The sequence below is a fragment of the Orcinus orca genome, chromosome 17 (assembly GCF_937001465.1).
Source record: "Orcinus orca chromosome 17, mOrcOrc1.1, whole genome shotgun sequence".
Classification (NCBI taxonomy): domain Eukaryota; kingdom Metazoa; phylum Chordata; class Mammalia; order Artiodactyla; family Delphinidae; genus Orcinus; species Orcinus orca.
Window position 1 is genome coordinate 45,897,272 of NC_064575.1, and position 24,039 is coordinate 45,921,310.

At 40.8% G+C, this 24,039-nt stretch overlaps 1 protein-coding gene across 1 annotated transcript in view; it reads right to left on the bottom strand.

Moving 5' to 3' along the window:
• CDH17 (cadherin 17) overlaps nt 1-24,039 on the bottom strand; it is a 106,629-nt gene that overhangs the window by 45,847 nt on the left and 36,743 nt on the right. The window contains exons 4-9 of the mRNA XM_049700238.1: nt 12,922-13,056; nt 11,853-11,991; nt 9,540-9,698; nt 9,233-9,432; nt 5,144-5,275; nt 4,679-4,829 (exon numbers count right to left, since the gene is read on the bottom strand). Of these exons, the coding sequence (XP_049556195.1) occupies nt 4,679-4,829; nt 5,144-5,275; nt 9,233-9,432; nt 9,540-9,698; nt 11,853-11,991; nt 12,922-13,056 (916 nt within the window). The remainder of the gene's footprint in view (nt 1-4,678; nt 4,830-5,143; nt 5,276-9,232; nt 9,433-9,539; nt 9,699-11,852; nt 11,992-12,921; nt 13,057-24,039) is intronic.

Below are 24,039 nucleotides of genomic sequence, written 5' to 3' on the forward strand. Positions count from 1 at the left end.
GGACTTCACCATATGAATTTTGGGAGGACACAGTTCAGGATCTTGAGATGAAATCATCCTGGATTTGCTTTTTTCTTTTTAATTTACTTTTGGCTATGTTAGGTCTTCTTGCTGTGCACGGGCTTTCTCTAGTTGTGGCAAGAGGGGGCTACTCTTCATTGCAGTGTGTGGGCTTCTCATTGCAGTGGCTTCTCTTGTTGCAGAGCACAGGTTCTAGGCACACGGGCTTCAATAATTATGGCACATAGGCTCAGTAGTTGTGGTTCGCGGGCTCTAGAGCACAAGCTCAGTAGTTGTGGCACATGGCTTAATGGCTCCGCAACATGTGGGATCTCCCCGGACCAGGGATCGAACCTATGTCCCCTGCATTGGCAGGCGGATTCTTAACCACTACACCACCAGGGAAGTCCCTCATCCTGGATTTGGAGTGGGCCTTAAATCCAGTGATGGGCGTTCTTGTAAGAGGAAGAGAAGACACAGAGATGCCCGCGGAGGAGGAGGCCATGTGAAGAGAGCGCAGAGACCGCAGCGATGCTGCCACAAGCAGCCAAGGAGCCACAAGGAGCCAGAAGAGGCAAGGAAGAATTCTCCCCTAGCTGGCACCTTGATTTCAGACTTCTAGTCTCCAGAACTCCTAGCAAATAAATTTCTGTTGTTTTAAGTCACCAAGTCTGTGGTAATTTGTTACGGCCACCCTCAGACACTAATACACAAGGCAAATGGTAAAACTTAACAAGGACAAGCCAACCGTGGTTACTTCTAAGTAACTTCCTGGAAAAATGGCAGAGACTGACTCCACCCCAAAGATAAAGACGGGCACGGGACGGAGAGCAGGGATCGTCTCTGCCTTGCTGCAGTTTATGGTCCTGAGTTTTATTTCTGTTGACGTCTCAGTCCAGGGAGTTCCAGAAGTCCGGCTCTGACTCAGTGCTCCACCCAGGTCTGGCTGAGTTCTGATAGGTGCTGGGTCATCTTGCTCTGTGAAATGGGAATTGTGGGTTTCTCTACACACAGCCAGAATCCCATGTGAGGGCTAAAACTTGAATATGTATTCCCCACTTGCGGAGGTCGGTTTCATCCCCTTCCCCATGTTACTTTGCATCTACTGATTTACAGGGAGATTTAGAGCGTTTGTGAGGGGAGGAATGGAAGTACCTATGTTATGTCTATAATGGAGCTGGCACGTGCAGACGTGTCTCATGGGCTGGGGAGGCGGGGCAACATGGGTAGCAGAAGAGAACGCGTATCTAGTGTTGCAGCTGCTGCCATTTCCGCTTTCACACACAACCGAGTCACCTTTGGAACATGCATCTGCCCTTGTGAGAAAAGCATCTGTGTGTTGGAATGAAAGAGTGTCTTGCTAACTTCTGTGATTGTTTGGTGTCTGAGCAGCCCTGCTCTGGACCTTTCCCCCCAGCAAGTGAGCATAACACAGAGGACACCGTCCTTCTCTCACCACGGAGGAAACCTCCAGCTGTCAGAGGCACCGTGAAGACTGTTGACGTCAGTGACAGGGAAATTCCAGTAGGAGACACCACTCAGTGGGAGCAGAGAACTTATGAATGAGCCAGGAGTCAAAGAAGTGTCCCTGAGTGACAAAGGCCAGGAACAAGTGGCAGCCCGAACTGATTCAGAGGTACATACAGCAACTCTTGGGGCACTCAGAAATAGGGAGGTGGGGCTTTTACGAGAGGATGAAGTTCCTGTATGAACACAAAGGTCTTGGTAGCAGGTGGGATTTCAGAATTAATGTTGTTATTGTTGAAACTTGGGGACATGAGTCCCACAAGATTCTGGCCAATATAAGACACCAAACAGGAGAATATAAATATACTAAGGAATAATTGAGTATTTTATTGAGCTAGACAGTAAGACCCCAAAAGGCAGGGACATTTTTTGTACTCCTTTGGGCTACATATAGAGAATAGACTCAATCTGTGTTGATTTATAAGAATTCCTGGTCCATTAAGTCCGTAATTCAAGACTTTGTGAAATATTGTTACAAAATAAATTCTCACTTTTGGAGATGCAAAGAGCATGCAGCATCCCTGAACAATTTGTTTTACCAACAATGACATCCTCAGCAGCTTCAGAAAACTAGTACTGTCCTCCTCCCAAATAAGGTAGGCAGCCTCTACGGTGGCTCCCAGCAATCCCCCCAGCCCTGATATTGATGCCTTGGTGTAACCTCCTCCTTTTGAGCGCGAACTGGGCCTAGTGACTCATTTCTAATGAATATAGCAAAAGTTATGGGATGTTACTTCCAAGATTAGTTATAAGAAGACTGACTTCCATCTTTTTTTTTTTTTTTTTTTTGAGGTACGTGGGCCTCTCACTGTGTCCTCTCCCATTGTGGAGCACAGGCTCCGGACGTGCAGGCTCAGCGGCCATGGCTCACGGGCCCAGCTGCTCCGTGGCATGTGGGATCCTCCCAGACTGGGGCACAAACCCATGTCCCCTGCATCAGCAGGTGGACTCTCAACCACTGCGCCACCAGGGAAGCCCCTGACTTCCATCTTACTTGCCATTTTTTGAGCTCTCTCCCTTTCTCTTTCTCTCTGTCTCTGAATCAAAGGCACTCACCTCACATCCAGATTCTGAATCAAAGGCATGCACCCCATATCCAGATTCCTGACTTCCAGAAACTGTGAGATAATAAATGTTTGCTGTTTTAAGCTGCTAAATTTTGGGACAATTTGTTATGCAACATGGGTGACTGATACACTAAATGTTAGGCCCTGTGCAAAGAGACTTGAGGTATCATCTACAAAGGTCTTCAAAGATCTTCTGCCTTCATCCAGCATCACAGACCATCCCATATTTTCAAAAAGAGTGATGCCATAGGTGTTTCTTGGCTATTGTCACACATTTCATTGTTACTCCACTGTCACTTCAGAAGATTCTTCCTTAAAATTAACTGAAATCCTTCAAACTGTCGTTTAATACTTCCCATTGTAAGAATAACTGGAATAAATGAAAAACAGAAGAACTAAGCAGAACACAGTGACAATAGATAGCCTACATATGACTCTTGACAGCAAGAAGGAAAAAAAGTGAGCATTGAGCAAGCAGGCCATGTGAGCAGTGTCCACCAAGACAGCACCCACTGTGTGAAAAGTGTGTGGTAAGAAGAGTAAAGAGATCAAAAGAAAATGATGAGAATGCCCATAAGGCAGGTGAGGATCTGCCTACAAGGGCAGCCAAGCCCTGGGAATGGTAGTCATGAGAGCCTGCTAACCCTGTAAGCCTTGAAACGTACACGAAACAGACAAAAACACTTCAAGCAATGCCAGCCCGCTCAGCCAATGGGCTCAACACCAAGGCGTAATAGACAATAGGTGTCCCAAATCCAGCAAAGTCATAAAACTCCCAGAAATCACAGTGCTGTAATAGTAGTCGTCCCTGTACAAAACTAAAGCTATCCTGGCACAGTACAAGGAAACAAAACAGGTCAAGAACAAAAGGTCAAAAACAGATAGGATTTGAACTTCATCTTCCAGCCTCATGAGCTATTATCAGCTTCCTAGAGAGGGACAATCAAGGGTCAATTGCAGGATATCTGACATTGGGTGTGAATGTTTATTTAAATTATTTAGCAAGTTTGATGGGATTTTACCTGTCACTGAGTTTGTTGAAGGCAAATAAGAATCTATGGAGAAACCTTGCAGGGGCTTCCCGGGTGGCGCAGTGGTTAAGAATCCGCCCGCCAATGCGGGAGACGCAGGTTCGGGCCCTGGTCTGGGAGGATCCCATGTGCCGCGGAGCTACTGAGCCTGTGTGCCACGACTGCTGAGCCCGCGTGCCACAACTACTGAAGCCCGTGAGCCTGGAGCCTGTGCTCCGCAACAAGAGAAGCCACCACAATAGGCATGTGCACCGCAATGAAGAGTGGCCCATGCTCTCCACAACTGGAGAGGGCCCGCGCGCACCAACGGAGACCCATTGCAGCCAAAAATAAATAAAATAGATGAATTATAAAAAAAAAAAAATAGAATCTGCCTGCCAATGCAGGGGACACGGGTTCGATCCCTGGTCCAGGAAGATCCTACATGCCGCCGAGCAACTAAGCCCGTGCGCCACAACTACTGAGCCTGTGCTCTTGAGCCCATGAGTCACAACTACTAAGGTCCGTGTGCCACAACTACTGGAGCCTGTGTGCCTAGAGCCTGTGCTCCACAACAAGAAAAGCCACTGCAATGAAAAGCCCTCACACCACAACCAAGACCAGCCGCCGCTCGCTGTAACTAGAGGAAGCCGGCGCACAGCAATGGAAGACCCAACGCAGCCAATAAATAAATAAATAAATAAATAAATAAAATCTAAAAAAAAACCTTGCAAAGAGATAACCTTATACATGTATACAGGATACTGGTGTAAATGGTTACAGTGCTAGTGGTAGTGGTAAGGGTGGTAGTAGTAGTAGTAATAGTAGTGGCAGTAACGGTGCTAGGAGTATGAGTAGTAGTTATAAAATGTCCAATTTTGAAAAACTCTTCCCAGATATTGCTTGAAATTAAATACTGTACCTATGTGAGTCCCAAAGTCTAGTCTACCTCTATGCTGTGCCGGGCATGGACCACTGATCCTCAATCAGGTTTACCTGCCCACCGTTTACTAGACAAAGAGGAGAAAGGGATTACAGAGTTAACATAGGGAGGACAGATACACAGTTTCTTACCTATTTGTTCATTCTCCTGGACCTCAAGTACAGTCACTGTAGATGGACATATAGGTGGATTATCATTTATGTCTTTAACTTTCACTTGAATTTTCAGTGGCAATGCGAGTGGTTTGCTATGCTCATCCCTTGCAACCGCATAAAAAACATACTACAACGAGATCAGAGTTAAGACATGAGTCCTTCATCATCCCCTTTAAAAGGCAGAGAAAACAACGATTTCAATGCTATTTCATTTATCCCCTTATCATCAATTCGCTTAGCATTGGGAAATGAGAAAATATAAAATGGGCTGAATTTGTGAGGCTATTATCATGTCTCCGAGAGCAATAATGCACTGAGCTTCAGAACACAGTTTGGGGGATATTGGTGGGGGGCTGGGTGTTAAGTAAAATTGTTTCTGCTCTCAGATATCCATGAGCCCAGGATCTCATCACCTGTGAAACTCCTACTAATTTTACTCACCGCATCCTTTTCTTCTCGGTCCAAGGGCTGAGTCACATAGATATCTCCTTCCGGGTCAATTAAAAATGGGAATTTTGATGGCTTCTCCTCTTCCACTAATGAATATAGTGCACCTGGTTCGTTCCACCGCACCTACAGGGCCCAAAGTGAATTGTCAGGAAAGATACATCCGGACAGAGAGAACTGGAAAGGAAATAAACAATTTTCTGGTTCTCGATTTGAAATTTCTGACAACCTTGTTTAGATGTCTGTGGTTTCTTATAACTACTAAATTACATTTTCAGCTTAAAATAATCCCTCCGCCTTTTTCTCCTTTGTACTAAGTTATATTGCTCCAAATAAGCATATAGGGGTATTTTTCTTCTCTAAAGCAATTCTTTGTGAACCCTCTAAAGAGTTTGTGGGTTGTTCTTTTGGAAGTCTGAATGTGAAGATTTCATGTCATGAAACACCAATTTAAGAAACAAAATGTATTTAGTAGCGGCGTTATCTGAGCACTAAGCCATGATGGACAACAAGCTCCCAGAACTCACCAGTGAAGATGATGAGACACTTTCAGTTCTTCACCATGCTATTATTTAAGCAAGACAAATGACACATAAATAAAGAACATTCCTCCCTTAAGTCTTTAGTCTTAAAGACTTCAGGGATAAGAATATTTGCCAACAGACTTCCCTGGGTGCACAGTGGTTAAGAATCCGCCTGCCAATGCAGGTGACACGGGTTCGATCCCTGATGAGGGAAGATCCCACATGCTGTGGAGCAACGAAGCCCACGCACCACAACTACTGAGCCTGCACTCTACAGCCCACAAGCCACAACTACTGAAGCCCACGCACCTAGAGCCCATGCTCCACAAAAAAAGAAGCCTCCTCAATGTGAAGCCCGCGCACCGCAACGAAGAGCAGCCCCTACTCACCACAACTAGAGAAAAGCCCACGTGCAGCAACGAAGACCCAATGCAGCCAAAAAGAAATAAATTAACTCATTAATTACTTTTTCAAAACAAAGAATATTTACCAACTCCTAGAGTTGTTTTGTAAACAACTTGGCAAAAAAAATCAATAAAGTGGTGCTGGGAAAACTGGACTACTACACGTAAAAGAATTAAATTAGAACACTTCCTAACACCATACACAAAAATAAACTCAAAGTGGATTAAAGACCTAAATGTAAGGCCAGACACTATAAAACTCTTAGAGGAAAACATAGGCAGAATACTCTATGACATAAATCACAGCAAGATCCTTTTTGACCCACCTCCTAGAGAAATGGAAATAAAAACAAAAATAAACAAATGGGAAAGGAAACCACAAACAAGATGAAAAGACAACCCTCAGAATGGGAGAAAATATTGCAAACCAAGCAACTGACAAAGGATTAATCTCCAAAACATACAAGCAGCTCATGCAGCTCAATATCAAAACAATAAACAACCCAATCTGAAAATGGGCAGAAGACCTAAATAGACATTTCTCCAAAGAAGACATACAGATTGCCAACAAACACGTGAAAGAATGCTCAACATCACTAATAATTAGAGAAATGCAAATCAAAACCACAATGAGGTATCACATCACACCGGTCGGAATGGCCATCATCAAAATATCTAGAAACAATAAATGCTGGAAAGGGTGTGGTGAAAAGGGAACCCTCCTGCATTGTTGGTGGGAATGTAAATTGATACAGCCACTATGGAGAACAGTATGGAGGTTCCTTAAAAAACTAAAAATAGAACTACCATATAACCCAGCAATCCCACTACTGGGCATATACCCTTAGAAAACCATAATTCAAAAAGAGACATGTACCACAATATTCATTGAAGCACTATTTACAATAGCCAGGACATGGAAGCAACCAAAGTGTCCATTGATAGATGAATGGATAAAGAAGATGTGGCACATATATACAATGGAATATTACTCAGCCATAAAAAGAAATGAAATTGAGTTATTTGTAGCGAGGTGGATAGACCTAGAGACTGTCATACAGAATGATGTAAGTCAGAAAGAGAAAAACAAATTCCATACGCTAACACATGTATATGGAATCTAAGAAAAAAAATGGTTCTGATGAACCTAGGGGCAGGACAGGAATAAAGACACAGACATAGAGAATGGACTTGAGGACACGGAGAGGGGGAAGGGTAAGCTGGGACGAAGTGAGAGAGTGGCATGGACATATATACACTACCAAATGTAAAATAGATAGCTAGTTGGAAGCAGCCGCATAGCACAGGGAGATCAGCTCGGTGCTCTGTGACCACTGTGGAAGGGTGGGATAGGGAGGGTGGGAGGGAGGTGTAAGAGGGAGGGGATATGGGGATATAAGTGAATATAGCTGATTCACTTTGTTATACAGCAGAAACTAACACGACATTGTAAAGCAATTATACTCCAATAAAGGTGTTTGAAAAAAAAATCAGTAAACTCAATACTAAGACCTGTCTACTTGCTACAGACAGAGCCTGGCCTATCTGATAGTCTAGTACTAATAACAACACGTACTGAGGGTTTTACCCCATTCCAGACATAATTCTAAACACTTTTATATGTTATCTCATTAAATCCTCAAACAGCCCCATGAGGTAGAGACTATTGTTATCCCCACCTTATAAATGGGGAAACTAGGGCACAAAAATTAAGTGACTTGCCTCTAGTCTTACAGCCATTTGAAATTTCCACACTAAACTATTCTCTCAAACCAGCTTGGGAAGGGTATCCCTTTCTAGTTATTTAAGCACACCCTCTGTCCAAGACAAAAACCATGTTCTTAGTTGTAAGCGAGCTCCTTTGATGTCCTAAAAATTCAGCCTAAGTTCTCTCTTGAGCTGTCCCCCTCCACTCTTATTCAGTTTCAAGCCACACAAAGTACCTTCCCCAGGCCTAGGTATTGGGTGTGGCTCTTTAGATTTTCTTTTCTTTGACAGCCCTAAGTGAAAACAAGTGTATGTGTTCTTTTTAGCATTTACAAATCCTTATGAAGGTAACCTAAACAATAAATGGGAAGACTTTAGTAAAGGAACCCAATCTGAAATTCTCACGGTAAAGAGTCCTGACATAGTTTCTTAGCTGGTAAAGCAGAATATTTCTTGCATTCATTCTTTTTGTTTTTTCCTCTGGAGGTGAAATTCATTAATTCAATGTTTAATAAATAAAAATCCTTTTAAGTTAGACAATAGATATGGTGGGATAGGCCATTCCAGGACCCCTTAACAACAACAGTGTCATCTAAAAACAATTAGGGCTACTACAGACTACAACTCCTTCATAACGTTAGTACCTTTTATTCACTTCCACAGATACTAATTAATTTCCACAACAACCCAAAGATCTGTTATTATCCCCATTTTATTGGTGAGAAGTTGGGGCTCATAAGAGTTTATCTGCTTCCAAATCCAGTGCTCTCCCACTTAACTCACAGCTTTTGCATCAAGAAACTTCCTGATCTTCCAGAAAAGATCAGATCTGGGTGAACCCCAGAGTGGATTTCCAGGAGCTAAAGAAAGAGGAGGGGGTTCAGGATGAACACCAGCCATAGAGGTGGGACCGGGGGAGGGTTTGAATGCAGGGGAGAGGTACCCACAGGAGATGGAGTTGGCAGGGGTGGGCTCCAAAGGTAAAGGTCATCTACTCAGTTTTTACACTTGACCAGTCTTATCTCTGTTCCTCAGCCTGTGATGGGTTGAGTCTTTCGCATAGAGATTTTTCCCAAAGGAATAAGAAACAGCCTTTCAAAAATAATTAGCAGCCCCAAATTTGAATCACGTACATGTACCACATACAGCCCACTCTAGGGCATCCATATCCTACACTCTTGACAGGGAACAACAGTATTATCTACTTGGAAGGTGAAGGTGAGTGAAGTTCTCTTTTAAAACTCATATATATAATATCTGAATCCAAGTTGTAAAGTCCAGAGTTTACCCATGATGGCAAACTCCAGAGACTTGGGGCCAGAGACCTTGGCTATTTAGTTTGCTTCATAATGACGCTATGCAGAAATGTCAGTGAAGACCATGAGGTGGGCCCCTACAATGTGAGTGCTGATTGACTGGGTAGGCTCTAGGCATTCCTTGGGCACTACCTGAGTGATTTTAATGGGGTAAGGATTAGTTGAATTTTCTTCAATCTCCACTGGTTCTGGTGTTTTCCAAATATTCTCCTTCACCATAATATCCACAGATGTGGTGTCACTAAAGGAATGCTCATTCTGGCCTCCCATGTCCTCCACTGAGACCACCAGCTTGTAGGAAGGATTCTTCAAAGGATCCAGGTCCTGGGATCCTATGGGAAGTAGGAGAGAAAAGAAAAGCAAATGTCCCTGAAGGTGATACAGATCTAGGTCCTTTTAACTGCCTCAGAGAGTCATATGAGGACATCACTTAACTTACCTGCTAGAGTAAGTGAAATTGCCCCCGTTTTGTTGTTGATCTGAAAGTACATGACATTGTTGACCTTGGGAAGCTGCATGATAATTTTATAAATAAGCTGGCCGTTGGGTGTGGTTGGATCATCCAAGTCTGTAGCATTTACATACATAAAGGGCTTTCCTGTTTAACAAAATGTACCCAGAAAAAAAAAGATATTAATTGAAACCCAAACCAACCACAGACACATTTGCCTTCTAAGAGGCAGAAGTAGAATGGAGGAAGGTGCCATAATTCATATCAGCGGTGAAATAATTCTTTATTCTGCCCCTTTCCTCTAGGATGAGGTTTCTTAAAGTATGGTCCAGGGACTTCTAGAGGTCTTTGAGACTGTTTTTAGGGTCATACATGTGTGAAAGACCCATTCAAATCACAACATAAGGGCTTCCACGGTGGTGCAGTGGTTGAGAGTCCGCCTGCCGATGCGGGGGACGCGGGTTCATGCCCCTGTCCGGGAAGATCCCACATGCCGTGGAGCGGCTGGGCCCGTGAGCCATGGCCGCTGAGCCTGCGCGTCCGGAGCCCGTGCTCCGCAACGGGAGAGGCCACAGCGGTGAGAGGCCCGCGCACCGCAAAAAAAAAAAAAACATAATTTGATGGATTTTAGCATAAAGAAGTATCCCAAAAAAGGCATTAATATGGTTTCGGATTCTACATTGAAAATAACATTTAAGAAACCACCACTTGTTGAGTTTTGGTCTAGTATCAAAGAATATCCACAATTATCTGAAGCGTTATTACACTATTAACACTGTGTAAGGAGAGTTTTTCTTTAAATGTTTCAACCAAAACAGCATATGGCAACAAAATGAATGCAGAAACAGAAATGAGAATCCAACTGTTCTCAATTAATCCAGACATTAAAGAGAGGTGCAAAGATTAAAACAATGCCATTCTTCTTAACATTCCTTTTGTCTTTGAAAATAGTTATTTTTATTAAAATATGCTTATTACTTTAAATCAATCACTAAATAAATATTTTTTAATTTCTCAGTTTTAATTTCAAATATGATAAATATTGATAGATATAACCAGTGACGTATTGGAGTCAACTCGTGAGACCTAGTTGAATTTTCAGAAATTTTGTGAGCCAATTATTAACACCAGTGGTAGTTTAAAATAGGTTATGGTGAGAGTACTTATACCACAGAAATTGACAAATTCTACAAATCAGGGTTTTTTCTCCCCAGAGAGACAGCTATTAAAATTTACTAGCACACCACTGGATATAACCAAAAGTTTCTTGGAGTCCACAATAGTTTTTATGAGAATACAAGGGGCCTGAGACCAAAAAGTTTGAGAATCACTGAATTGGAAAACCCTATTGGTAAAGAATAAGACCTGGAAGATTATTACTTGGCAGAGTTTAGTGGTGAGCCTTTGGTATGTAACCTCAGGGACAGAGACACGTGAAATTGCTCCACATAATAAAGTGGAAGGAATATTCTTCCTGAGTTATTGGAAGTGGGCATTGAAGAGTGAGAGATAGTGATTAAGTGACACAGAGGGAAGTTTGACAGTGAGTTGATGGAAATGGCCAAAAGTCTTTCTGAGAACTCACAGTCTAATATTCATGTTTATTTTGTGTACTGTTATGACATGATGCTCCTTCATTCCTCTAAATCTTCAGTAAAGCCTGCCACACACACCTATGCTTTGATGAGGGGCTTTTGTAGAAATGAAAAGTAAAAGAGTGAAGGGATGAGTCATAGCTAGGAGCTGAAGTCAGAGAAGAAAAAGAACTGGAAGCCAGCAGTGACCATGAGAATGTGGATTTCTGGGAGGATGTGGGAGAGTAAGCTTACCTTTCCAGAGTGTTCTAGAGTGTTCTAAAGCTGTAAGGTATTCTAAATTCTCACCCTAAAATGGTGATTCTTAACTAGGGGTGATTTTGCCCCCCAGGGGACATTTGGCGATGTCTGAAGACATCTTTGCTGTCACAATTTGGAAGGGAAGTGTTGCTCCTGGCATCTGCATTGATAGATGTCAGGGATGCTGCTAACATCCTATAATGCACAGAACAGCCCCTAACAAAAAAAGAATTATCAGGCCCAAGATGTCCATAGTGCCAACGTTGAGATGTTGTGTCCTAGAGCAGTGGGGATAATAAAACAACTCCCAGAGGATTGCTGTGAAGTTTAAATAAGATAAATAAAATTTAAATAAGATGGTAAGTCCTTAATGAATGCTAGTTACACATGTTAGCCACACAAATCTGCCCCTCTGCCTGTTACACTTGCATCTTTCCACAGATATCTCCAGGCTCCTGCCTATTACCTGGGCGAGAATTCTGCCTTACTGAGCCTTCATACTTTGACTGGAGAAACACAGGTCGATTGTCGTTGATGTCCTTCACTTCTATGGTGATGGGGACCGGGCCCTCCACTGTATTGCCGTGAGCATCCAGGGCTGAGACCTGATGTTGACAGGAAAAGGAAACCTCCTTGGTGAGTCTGGACCTCATATCACACACTCAAAAGTCACTTGAAAGAAATTAGAGCCCAAATAACCAATAACCTGGTCACTACAGGGGAGAAAGACACCCATAAGAGCCCAGATTGGGAGCTGCTAAAATAGAGGCCCTATCAGTTAAATCAATCTAATCATGACTGTGTTTTTCCAGCAGTGAGGTTGGCTGGACACTGGACATGCTTTTTTTCTAAATAGCTGGAATCAGTAAAATAAGAACACTTTGACCCTTGAGGGTATGAAAATATGTCCTGTTACAGAGGCATTTTAGTGGTTGATCTGCAGAGCCAGTAGTAAAATTTAAACAGAAAGCTTTTGGCTTGCTCTTTTCCCCACAATTAGCTCTCTATCATTCAGATAGAGATACAAACCATGAAAACTAAGGGGGAAAGAGAGAGAGAGAAGAGTCTCTCTAGGCAGCCTCTGACTTTGGTCATTGATTACTTCTGCTTCTTGCAAGGCCCAAAGGAGCTCCATCTAGTACCACTGCCACCTTCTTTGTGGGTCCAGAGACCACCCAACAGCCATAGGCAGACACCAGTGTAATAGCAGAGAAGTACTGGCTAGTTTTGATCCATGTGCCATCCAGGTTTCCACTCATTTTAATGAGTAATGCCATCTAAGAGCCTTAGCAATATAAATTGGGTTACTCTGGTCGTAAAGCCTAAAAAAGAGGATACCTTTGCCACACGCCTCTCTAGTTGTTAAAAAATAAAATAAAATTTAAAAAGACAAATGAGATTTGCAAAGCATGTCATTAGTGTCAGGAGAGCTAAAACAGGATTCTGTGCTAGGAAAGAAGGTGCCAGCAATATTTCCAGGACAAAGAGTGCTCAGAGAGATTAGAGTTAGTGTCCTTTGTCTGGTCTCAGTTCACCTGGAGTTTGTGAACAGCTCTTGTTTCCCTGTCCAGGGCTTTGCTGTAATACAGAAGTCCATCTGGTTGTATCTGAAATATGTCATCTGTCTCCCCAGTTAGTTTGAAAGTCACAGCAAGAGGACTGGCCTTAAACTGGGGAAAAGCAAACATTAGATTAGGTTGTAAGGAAAAACAATGTTGTAGAATTTGTAGTAAGTCACCAATTTCAGGTAACGTTTTCATTTGTACAATCACTAAAATAAGAAATTCTAAGCTTTTAAAGTGATACATTCTAAAAGTCTGCTTGAACGTTAGCTATGTACATTCAAAATACATTTTCCTCAAGAAACAATATGTGACATAATTCAGTACATTGACGAAAGCCAATAGATGCTTTAAATTGTAGCTAAAGTTAGATGAGGTTTTTCTGGGAATATCGGAAAGCTATAATACTACTAGCTTTTAAGTAACATTAAAAAGGGTAGCTTCATTGCTAGGATAAAAAAGATGTCATTTAGTACTTCTACAAATTGTGACAAAGATTAAAAGACATTTTAATATTAAGGAAAACAACTTAAAAGTGGCTTTAATTGATAAAGTTCTATATGACAATCTCACTTTTTCAGAAGTAAAGAAAATACCAATGATTATTCATGGGATAGCTGGATAGCTATAATACTTTTAAGACCACAAGAATAGAAAATTCACATAAAATAAAGCAGATGTAAAAGTTGTTCAACCTCATTAATAATTTTATATATATATATATATATATTTTTTTTTTTTTTTTTTTTTTTGCGGTACGCGAGCCTCTCACTGTTGTGGCCTCTCCTGTTGCGGAGCACAGGCTCCGGACACGCAGGCTCAGTGGCCATGGCTCACGGGCCTAGCCGCTCAACGGCATGTGGGATATTCCCAGACCGGGGCACGAACCCGTGTCCCCTGCATTGGCAGGCGGACTCTCAACCACTGCGCCACCAGGGAAGCCCCTAATATATTTTTATATATTTAAAAAATAAAAACTAATAGTCAATGTTGTAAAGGATGTAAATAAACACACATATTATTGATGAAAATATAAATTAGTATAATCCTTTTGGAAATAACTTGAGGCATAAAATGTTTGTAGCCTTTGATAGCAAATATTACTAAATAGAATTTATTCTAAGGAAATATTTTTTAAACAATAAACTGCATGCTTGTAGTATAGTAGCCTACAATACTGGTAAAGTTGAAAACTCCTAAATGGTCAAAAAAAGAAAGGTATAAAATTATATAACACATAAACTTAATGAATTTTAAGCATTAAAATGTTCATTCTATAAATTATGAATCAGCAAAAGAACAATGATATGGTGTAAAGTAACAAAAGGAGAACATGAGTAAGTCTAGATAATGATTGTAACAGTACCAAGTGTATTCATGTCGGTTGGCAAGAAATGGAATTTAAAAAAAAAAACAAACAGCTGATGTGTTACATGGGTAGAACTGTGGCTTGCAAAATCCAAGGATTGTTTATTTAAGAAAATTACTATCAGTTAGAAGCAAGCTTTGTAGTTGCTTTGACTTGCCCTAATTCCATCATCCTTTCTCAGGATATGCAGTGGCCTTGAAAACCAACAGCCTCACAACCATGGTACTATGTAGGGGTAGAAGGAGTTTCGAGTTTGGAGTTTCCCAGAAGTCCTGTCCCCAAAGAACTGATATTATCTAACCTATCTGGAAGCTCCCTGGAAATACCTATTCATGCAGCTTGTCTTTATTTGACCCAACTCAGAGCTCACTCACTGCAAACAATTTTCTTCCTGGGGAATTTGTTGAAAATAATCATCAGCAGTTGCTTAACACTGCAGCTGCCTGAGACAGTGATAGCAGTTGATGCAAATAAGACTTTAACTAAAACACTTAAAAGGTAAAGCTTGAGAATGAGATGTCCCTTGCAGGGGCCAGGGGAACATCAAAAATCTCCAATAGATTCCTGGGAGTCTAAAAGGCCACATTCATAAGTAGAGCTGTGCACATGCCCAGGAAAAACCTTAAAAGGCCCTAATCTCTCACCTCTGACTGACCTTGAGGCACTGTGCAAGCAGGAAGTAAAGGCTAATGCAGAGTTGTAAACTGTTTGCCACATCTTTGAAGATGTACCCAACAAGTACACAGAGCCTACTGGCAAAGGTTGGAAGACTTATTGATTCTAGGCTCGTAAGGAAATCTTAATTCAATCATTAGCTGAACACTAAGCTAACCAAACAGACTTCAGTGGCTACATATGGCAAAGAATACAGACTTTACAGAATTAATTCAGGAAAGTCATTAAACAAACAAACAGCAACAACAACAAATCCTGGGAAGACAATGGGATATGATTTCTGGTGTTGCCACATCATATTATTTATAAAGTCCAGTTTTCAACAAATGATTGTGAGACATGCAAATAAAAGAAAAGTAAGGCCCATATAAAGGAAAATAGCAGTCAACAGAAACTGTCCCCAAGGAAGTCTAGATGTTAGACTTACTAAATAGGATTTTAAATTAACTATTTTAAACAGGTTCAAAAACAAAAGGAAACTATCTCTAAAGAACTAAAGTATGATAACAATGTCTCACCAAATAGAGAATATAAATAAAGACATGGAAATTATTTTTTAAAAAAACAAATAAGAATTCTAGAGTTGAAAAGCATAATAACTGAAATGAAAAATTCATTAGAAAAGGCCCAACGGTAAGTCTTAGCTAGCAGGAGAAGAATTTGTGAATTTGATAATAGATCAATTGAGGTTATCCACCCTGACAGAAAGAAAGAAGAAATATTAACAGAACCCTAGAGACAAACGGAACATCATCAAGCAAACATGCATAATGAGAGTCATAGAAGAAAAGGAAAGAGTGAAAGGGGCAGAAAGATTATTTGAAGAAATACTAATCAAAAACTTCTCAAATTTGAGAAAAACATTAATCTATGCTTCCAAGAAGTTCACTGAACTTGAAATACAATAAATTCAAAGAGACTCAAACTTAGACTCATCATAATAAAACACAAAACAAACAAACAGGGACTTTTCTGGTGGTGCAGTGGTTAAGAATCCACCTGCTAATGCAGGGAACATGGGTTCGATCCTTGGTCCAGGAAGATCCCATGTGCAGTGGAGCCCATGTGCCACAACTACTGAGCCTGTGCTCTAGAACCTGTGAGCCACAACTACTGAGCTGCGTGACACAATTACTGAAGCCCATGCACCTAGAGCCCATGCTCCACAACAAGAGAAGCCACTGCAATGAGAAGCCTGCACACTGCAACGAAGAGTAGCCCCCACTCGCCGCAACCAGAGGAAGCCTGCATGCAGCAATGGAGACCCAATGCAACCAAAAATAAATAAATAAAAATATATAAATTTATTAAAAAAAAACAAAAAGGGCTTCCCTGGTGGTGCAGTGGTTGAGAGCCCACCTGCCGATGCAGGGGACACGGGTTCATGTCCCAGTCCGGGAAGATCCCACAAGCCGTGGAGCGGCTAGGCCTGTGAGCCATGGCCACTGAACCTGCAAAACCCGAGCCTGTGCTCTGCAATGGGAGAGGCCACAACAGTGAGAGGCCCGCGTACCACAAAAAAAAAAAAAGAGAATTTGGAAGTGCAGAGACTCATCACATACAAAGGATCCTCAATAAACTGAACAGCTGATTTCTAATGGAGGCCAGAAGACAGTGAAATGACATACTCAAAGTGCTGAAAGAAAAAGACTGCCAACTAAGAACTGTATATGCAACAAAACTATCCTTCAAAATGAGGGTGAAATTAAGCTATACTACTATTAGAACAAACAAACTTTAAGATAAAAATTATTACTAGAGAAAAGAAGGATATTCTATACTGATACAAGGGTCAATCCCTCAAGATTCTATAACAATTATAAACATATATGCACCTACCAACAGACCCCAAAATACATGAAGCAAAAACTGACAGAATTGAAGATAAAATATACAATTCAACAATAATAGTTGGTGACTTGAAAACTTCACTTTCAATAATGAATATAACAAATAGACAGACGATCAACAAGAAAATAGAAGACTTGAACAACACTGTAAACCAACCAGAAGCTAACAGACATCTATGGAACACTCCATCCAACAAAATCCTAACACACATTCTTCTTAAATATACATTAAACATTCTCCAGGCTAGATCATATGATAGATCACAAAACAAGTTTCAATAAATTTAAATCATTGAAGTCATACAAAATATGTTCTCTAACCACAATGGAGAAACTAAAACCAAATAACAGGAAATGTGGGAAAATCACAAATATATGGAAATAACAATACACTCTAATAACCAATAGGTCAAAGAGGAAATTAAAAGGGAAATTAGAACATACTTTTAGATGAATGAAAATGAAAACGCAGCATACCAAACTTTATGGGATACAGATTAAGCAGTACATGGAGGCAAATCTATAGCTGTAAATGCCTATAAAAGAAGAAAATGTCAAATCAATAATCTTCTACCTTAAGAGACTAGAAGAAGATGAATAAACTAACCCAAAGCAAGCAGAAGGAAATAAAAATTAGAGTGGAAATTAATAAAATGGAGAATACAAAAGCAAAGGAGAAAATCAGCAAAACCAAAAGTTGGTCTTTTGAAAAGATCAACAAAATGGACAAATCTTCAATTGGATTTACCAAGAAAAAAATAGACACAAGAGGGACTTCCCTGGTGGTCCAGTGGGTAAGACTCCCTGCTCCCAATGCAGAGGGCCTGGATTTGATCCCTGGTCAGGGAACTAGATCTCGCATGCATACCACTACTAAGAAGTCCACATGCCGCAACTAAGAAGCCTGCGCACCGCAACTAAATAAAAAGATCCCGCATGCCAAAACTAAGACCCAGCACAGCCAAAATAAACAAATAAATATTTTTTTAAAAAACACAAGAATCAAACAACTAAAATCAGGAATGTAAGAGGGGACAGTACTACCAAACTTACAGAGATAAAAAGGATGAAATAGAATACTATAAGCAATTGTTTTCCCACAAATCAGACAACCTAAGTGAAATGGATGAATTCTTAGATTAAAAACTACCAAAACTGACCAAAGAATAAGTAGAAAGTCTGAATAGAACTATAACAACTAAAGAGCTTGAGTTAGTAATCAAAAAAATTCCCACAAAGTAAAGCCCAGGACCAGGTAACTTCACTGGTGAATTCTACCTAACAAGTATGGGAGAATTAACATCAAACCTTCACAAATGCTTCCAAAAAGTAGAAGAGTATGGAATACTTCCCAACTTATTCTATGAGGCTAGTGTCATCCTTATATGCAAAACAGAAAAAAAAATAACAAAATAAAACTACAGAGCAATATCTCATAAATATAGATGCAAAAGTTTTCAATAGAATACTAGCAAACTGAATCCAGCAACATATAAAAAGAATTATATATCATGACCAAGTGGAATTTATCTTAGAATACAAGGCTGGTTCAACATATGAAAATCAATTAATTTAATACCCCATATTAACAGAATAAAGGACGAAACCAGATGAGTATCTCTAGAGAGGCAGAAAATCATTTGACAAAATCCAGCATCCTTTCATGATAAAAGAATACACAACAAAGTAGGAATAGAAGGTAACTTCCTCAACCTAATAAAGGGCATCTAAGGAAAACCCACAGCTAATATTATACATAATGGTGAAAGACTGAAAGCTTTCCCTATGTGATCAGGAACAAGATAATGATGCCCAATCTTGTCACTTCTATATAACATTGTACTTGAGATCCTAGGCAAGAGAAAGAAATAAAAGTCATCCAGATTGGAAAGAAATGAGTAAAAGTATCTCTATTCACAGATGACATGATCTTACATATGGAAAATCCTAAGGAATATAAAAAAGTTTTTCAGCAAATAAACAAGTCCAGTAAGGTTGCAAGATAAAAGATCAATATACAAAAAAAAAAATCAACTGTATTTCTATACACTAGCAAAAAGAAATCTGAAAATGATGTTAAGAAAACAATTCCATTTACAGTAGGATTAAAAGGAATAACATACTTCAGAATAAATTTAACCAAAGAGATACAAGATTTGTAAACTGAAAACTATGAAACATTGTTGAAAGAAATTAAAGAAGATCTAAATAAATGGAAAAAACATCACGTGCTCAAAACTTGAAAAACTTAATATTGTTAAGATAGTACTATTCTCCAAGTTGAGATACTAATTCAACACAATCCCTATCAAAATTATTTTGTCTTGTTTGTAGAATTGACACGATGATCCTAAAGTTTATATAAAAATGTATAAGGCCCAGAATAACCAAAACAATCTTGAAAAAGAAGAACAAAGGTGGGAGACTTAACACTGCCTGATTTCAAAATTTTCTACAAAGCTACAGTATTCTAGAGAGTGTGGCACTGGCATAAGGAGAGACATATAGATCAATGGATTCAAAATCAGGAGTACAGAAATAAACTTTTGTATTTATGGTCAAATTAATTTCTGACAAAGGTGCTAAGATAATTCAATGGGGAAAAAATAGTGTTTTCAACAAATGGTGCTGGAACAACTGGATATCCACATGCAAAAGAATGAAGTTAGATCCCTACCTCTCCTATCATGCACAAAAATTAACTAAAAATAGACCAAAGGCATAAATGTTAAGAGTTAATACTATAAAACTGAGAAGATAAATCTTTGTGACTCTGGCTGAGGCAAGAGTTTTTTAGATGCTATAGCAAAAGCACAAACAAAAAAGAAAATAAATTGAACTTCATCAAAATTAAAAGCTTTTGTGCTTCAAATGAACTATCAAGAAAGTGAAAAGTAACCTATAGAATGAGAGAAAATATATGCAAATCATGTGTATGATAAGGAACTTTATGCAGAATATATAAAGAGCTCTTACAACAATAAAAAGACAAATAATTCAATTTAAAAAGAGGTAAAGGATTTGAACAGACAGTTCTCCAAAGAAGATATACAAATAGCCAATAAGTACATTAAAAGATATTAACATTAGTCATTAGGGAAATGCAAACCCAAACCACAGAGAAATATCACTTTACTCCACTAGGATAGCTATCAATACAATAAAGAAACAGATAAGTAACAAGTGTTGGCAAGGATGTGGAGAAATCAGAACACTTATACAATGCTGGTGGGAATGTAAAATGGTTCAGTTGTTTTGCAGAACAGATTTGCAGTTATTTAAAAAGTTAAAAAGTGAATTAACTATGTCCCAGAAATTTTACTCCTAGGTATATATCCAAGAGAATGGAAAACACATATCCTCACAAAAATTGTACATGAATGTCCATAATAGCATTATTTATAATAGCCATAAATGTCCATTAAATGATAACTGGATATTCAAAATGTATTATATTCATACAATGGGATATTAATCAGCCATAAAAAAGGAAAAAAGTACTAATACCTGCTACAATATGGATGAACCTTGAAAACATTATGCTAAGTAAAAGAAATTATACACAAAAGGTCACATGTTACATGATTCCATTTATGTCTATAAAGGAAATCTCTAGAGACTGCAAGTCGATTAGTGTTTGCCAGGGGCTGGGAGGAGAGGAGAATAGGGGGTGACTGCTAGTTGGTACAGGGTTTCTTTGAGGCTGGTGAAAGTGTTCTGGGATCAGATAGTGGTGGTGGTTGTACATTTTTGTGACATATTAAAAACCACTGAATTGGACATTTTAAAAGGGTAGGGCTTCCCTGGTGGCGCAGTGGTTGAGAGTCCGCCTGCCGATGCAGGGGACACGGGTTCGTGCCCCGGTGCGGGAAGATCCCACGTGCCGCGGAGCGGCTGGGCCCGTGAGCCATGGCCGCTGAGCCTGCGCGTCCGGAGCCTGTGCTCCGCAATGGGAGAGGCCACAACAGTGAGAGGCCCGCGTACGCAAAAACAAAAACAAACAAAAACACAAAAACAAAAGGGTAGATCTTATGATATATAAGCTATATCTCACACATTACAAAGAAAACAGAGGCCATTCTACAGCGACGTCCTCCGCCTCCGCAGGCGCGTCCCCCCAAACCGCGGAGCGGCCGGCGTGGTCGCAGGCTGGAGGCGGGCCTGGGGCAGCGCCGCCGCCGGCCGCCCCTCGCTTCGGGCCCCGCCGCCCGCGGACGCTGATCCCCCTGCTGGAGTCTCCCGGGGCCCTCAGCGAGTCCCTCTGGTTACCCTTCGGCCCACGTGGGTCTGGGCCACTCCACACCAGAACCTGGGCGGGACCGCGCAGGGGGTCCCAGCGCCGGTGTCTGTCCAGACCTCGCACTACGACCTCCCCGGAGAGCCTCTGCCGCCCTAAAAGTGCTAACGGTGGTGTGTGCGCAGGACACAGACTGGGGCTCCGTTTGGCTGCCTGTTTATGAAACATTTCAGAAGCCAGAAGAAAATACATTGTTGAGAACGCAGCGAAAGCAGCTTTTCTTGAAAAAAGATGGACAGAAACATCCTGAGGTATCAGTGCTCAATATATTTTCTGATCAAGAGTGCAACAGGGCTTCCCTGGTGGCGCAGTGGTTGAGAGTCCACCTGCCGATGCAGGGGACACGGGTTCATGCCCTGGTCCGGGAGGATCCCACATGCCGCGGAGCGGCTGGGCCCGTGAGCCATGGCCGCTGAGCCTGCGCGTCCGGAGCCTGTGCTCCGCAATGGGAGAGGCCACAACAGTGAGAGGCCCGCGTACCGCAAAAAAAAAAAAAAAAAAAAAAAGTGCAATACATAAGACATTACAATAGCAGCTTCTCTTGCTGAGTTACGCAATTCCATTCTGGCTGCCTGCCTGGAGGCCTTCCAGTCAATTGATATGAAGGTGCAAGAGGGGATCCATCCTTGCCTGGGAGCAATGGACTCGATTCCCATTTACCCTCTCTCTGGTGTTGGAGTGGAAGAGTGTGGAGCTGTGGCTAGAAGCCTTGCTGAGAATCTGGTCCAACGTGTTCCTGGCTGCAGTGTGTTTCTCTTTGGTGAGGCTGACCTGCCTGAGAAGCACACTCTTGTCCAGAGAAGGAAGCAACTGGGCTGGTTCACAAGGAGGGATTTCAGTGTTCTTAAACCTAACCTGGGAGCTGCACCTGCCCGAAGATGTGGTTTAACAGCTTGCTTCAGGGTGTTGTGACAGTTGCGTTGGAACAAAATTGGAATTTCAGCTTTGCAGTGAGGAGATTCATGCTGCCGCTAGAGCAGACGAGAGCCAATCTGCGGGAGGCAGGAGCTGAGCGAAACCGCAAACTGAGAAGCAAACTTTCTAGCCCGTATGTGATGAACTGCAATGTTACCAAAGATGATCTCAAGACTTGGCTCTGGGAAAAGAGATCGCTAGTGCCATTCGGGGCTCAAATGTGAATGGACTGAAGGGCGTCCAAACGATGGCTTTTCCTCACGAAAGGAAAATGGAGATAGCTTGCAATGTAGAGAGTTTTGAAGATCAAGAAGTTACAGAAACCTCAGAAGGCTCTCAATACATGGCTTACAGTGTCCTTGGGGACCATTTTTATTATGTATCTCCTTATTACATAGAAGCTCAAATTAAAACATTGACAAGTGATCAGGGAATTGGTACTACAGGGAGAGCATTAATTGGATTTACACCCCAAGAGTGCAAGAACTGTGTTGAATATGCTATTAAGGAAGGTATTGGGGAGTTCTGGAAGATACGCGGAGGCATTTTCATGTGATCCAATCTAAGGCTTCATTGAAATTGTAAGGAAAAAATATCAGCCATTACAAAGTTTTCTTTTGGCCAGTGAAGACGAGTGGAAGATCCGAGAGCTTGGTTCCAGCTGTGAATTGGAAAACTGGACGCCTTCTCTGTCCAGTGACAACAACAGGTGTTTATAGATTGTCCATAGTCACCTTATGATATTTCTAGTCGTCACTGAAACTTCATGAAATCCTCCTCTGTATCAAGTGCATGCACTTGCATGTACTAGAAGCCCTCCTGAATGAGCTGCGTAAAATGGCCATCGTTGCTGAATCATCTTTAATTATCATGAACAAAACTAAAAACGGACTCAATTTATTTGGTATTCCTGACCTCTTTATTCCGAAGTCATTCAACTCTCATTTTTTTTAATGTGCACTTTTAAAAATCAAGTACTAAGCAACTAATAAATGGGGAGAATTATAAAATAACATTACTCCTTTGAAGCAAAAAAAAAAAAAGAAGAAGAAAAGTAATTACCTATCTGAGATATGTATCATACTATCCTTAGATCTAGAAGCCCCTGAGAGTACAGAGCTGGGGATAGTTGAAAATCCTCAGTGAGACAGGTCTATAGGTGTTTAGTTCTTTTTTCTTTCTTTCTTTCTTTCTTTTTTTTTTGGAGGACATGTTAATAACCCAAGGATCAACCTCATGGGGCAGAAAGCTTGCTTTGTTCCTCCCTGACTTCAGGTAAGAATATTTCAAGGAATACAGATGAGGGAACTGGGACAACTCCTTCCCACCACTGTAATAAAGAACTCAAAGTACTTCTTACCAAGGCTGGGTTTTCCACATCATTTCCACATAAGAAGATGGAGAGAGCACAGTATTCTATTTTTTTTTTTTTTTTTTTGTATATGCCAGGTTTTACTTTATTTTTTTGCTATGTAACCTACCTTTTATTTTGGCCTTTTTTTAAATTGAAATATAGTTGATGTACAATACTACATAAATTATAGGTGTACAACATAGTGATTCACAATGTTTAAAGGTTATATTCCACGAATAGTTACTACAAAATACTGGCTGTATTCCCTGTGTTGTACAAGACGTCCTTGTAGCTTATTTATTTTATACATAATGGTTTCTACCTCTTAATCCCCTACTCCTAACTTGCCCCTCTCGCCTGCACTCCCCCCACTGGTAACAACCAGTTTGTTTTCTGTAGCTGTCTTTTCTTTTTTGTTATATTCACTAGTTAGTTTTATTTTAGATTCCACATGTAAGTGACGTCATGCAGTATCTGTCTTTCTCTGTCTGACTTATTTCACTAAGCGTAATACCCTCCAGGTCTATCTATGTTGTTGCAAATGGCACAACTTCACTCTTTTTTATGCTGAGTAGTATTTCATTGTGTGTGTGTGTGTGTGCACATAGATACACAGATAGATAGATAGACA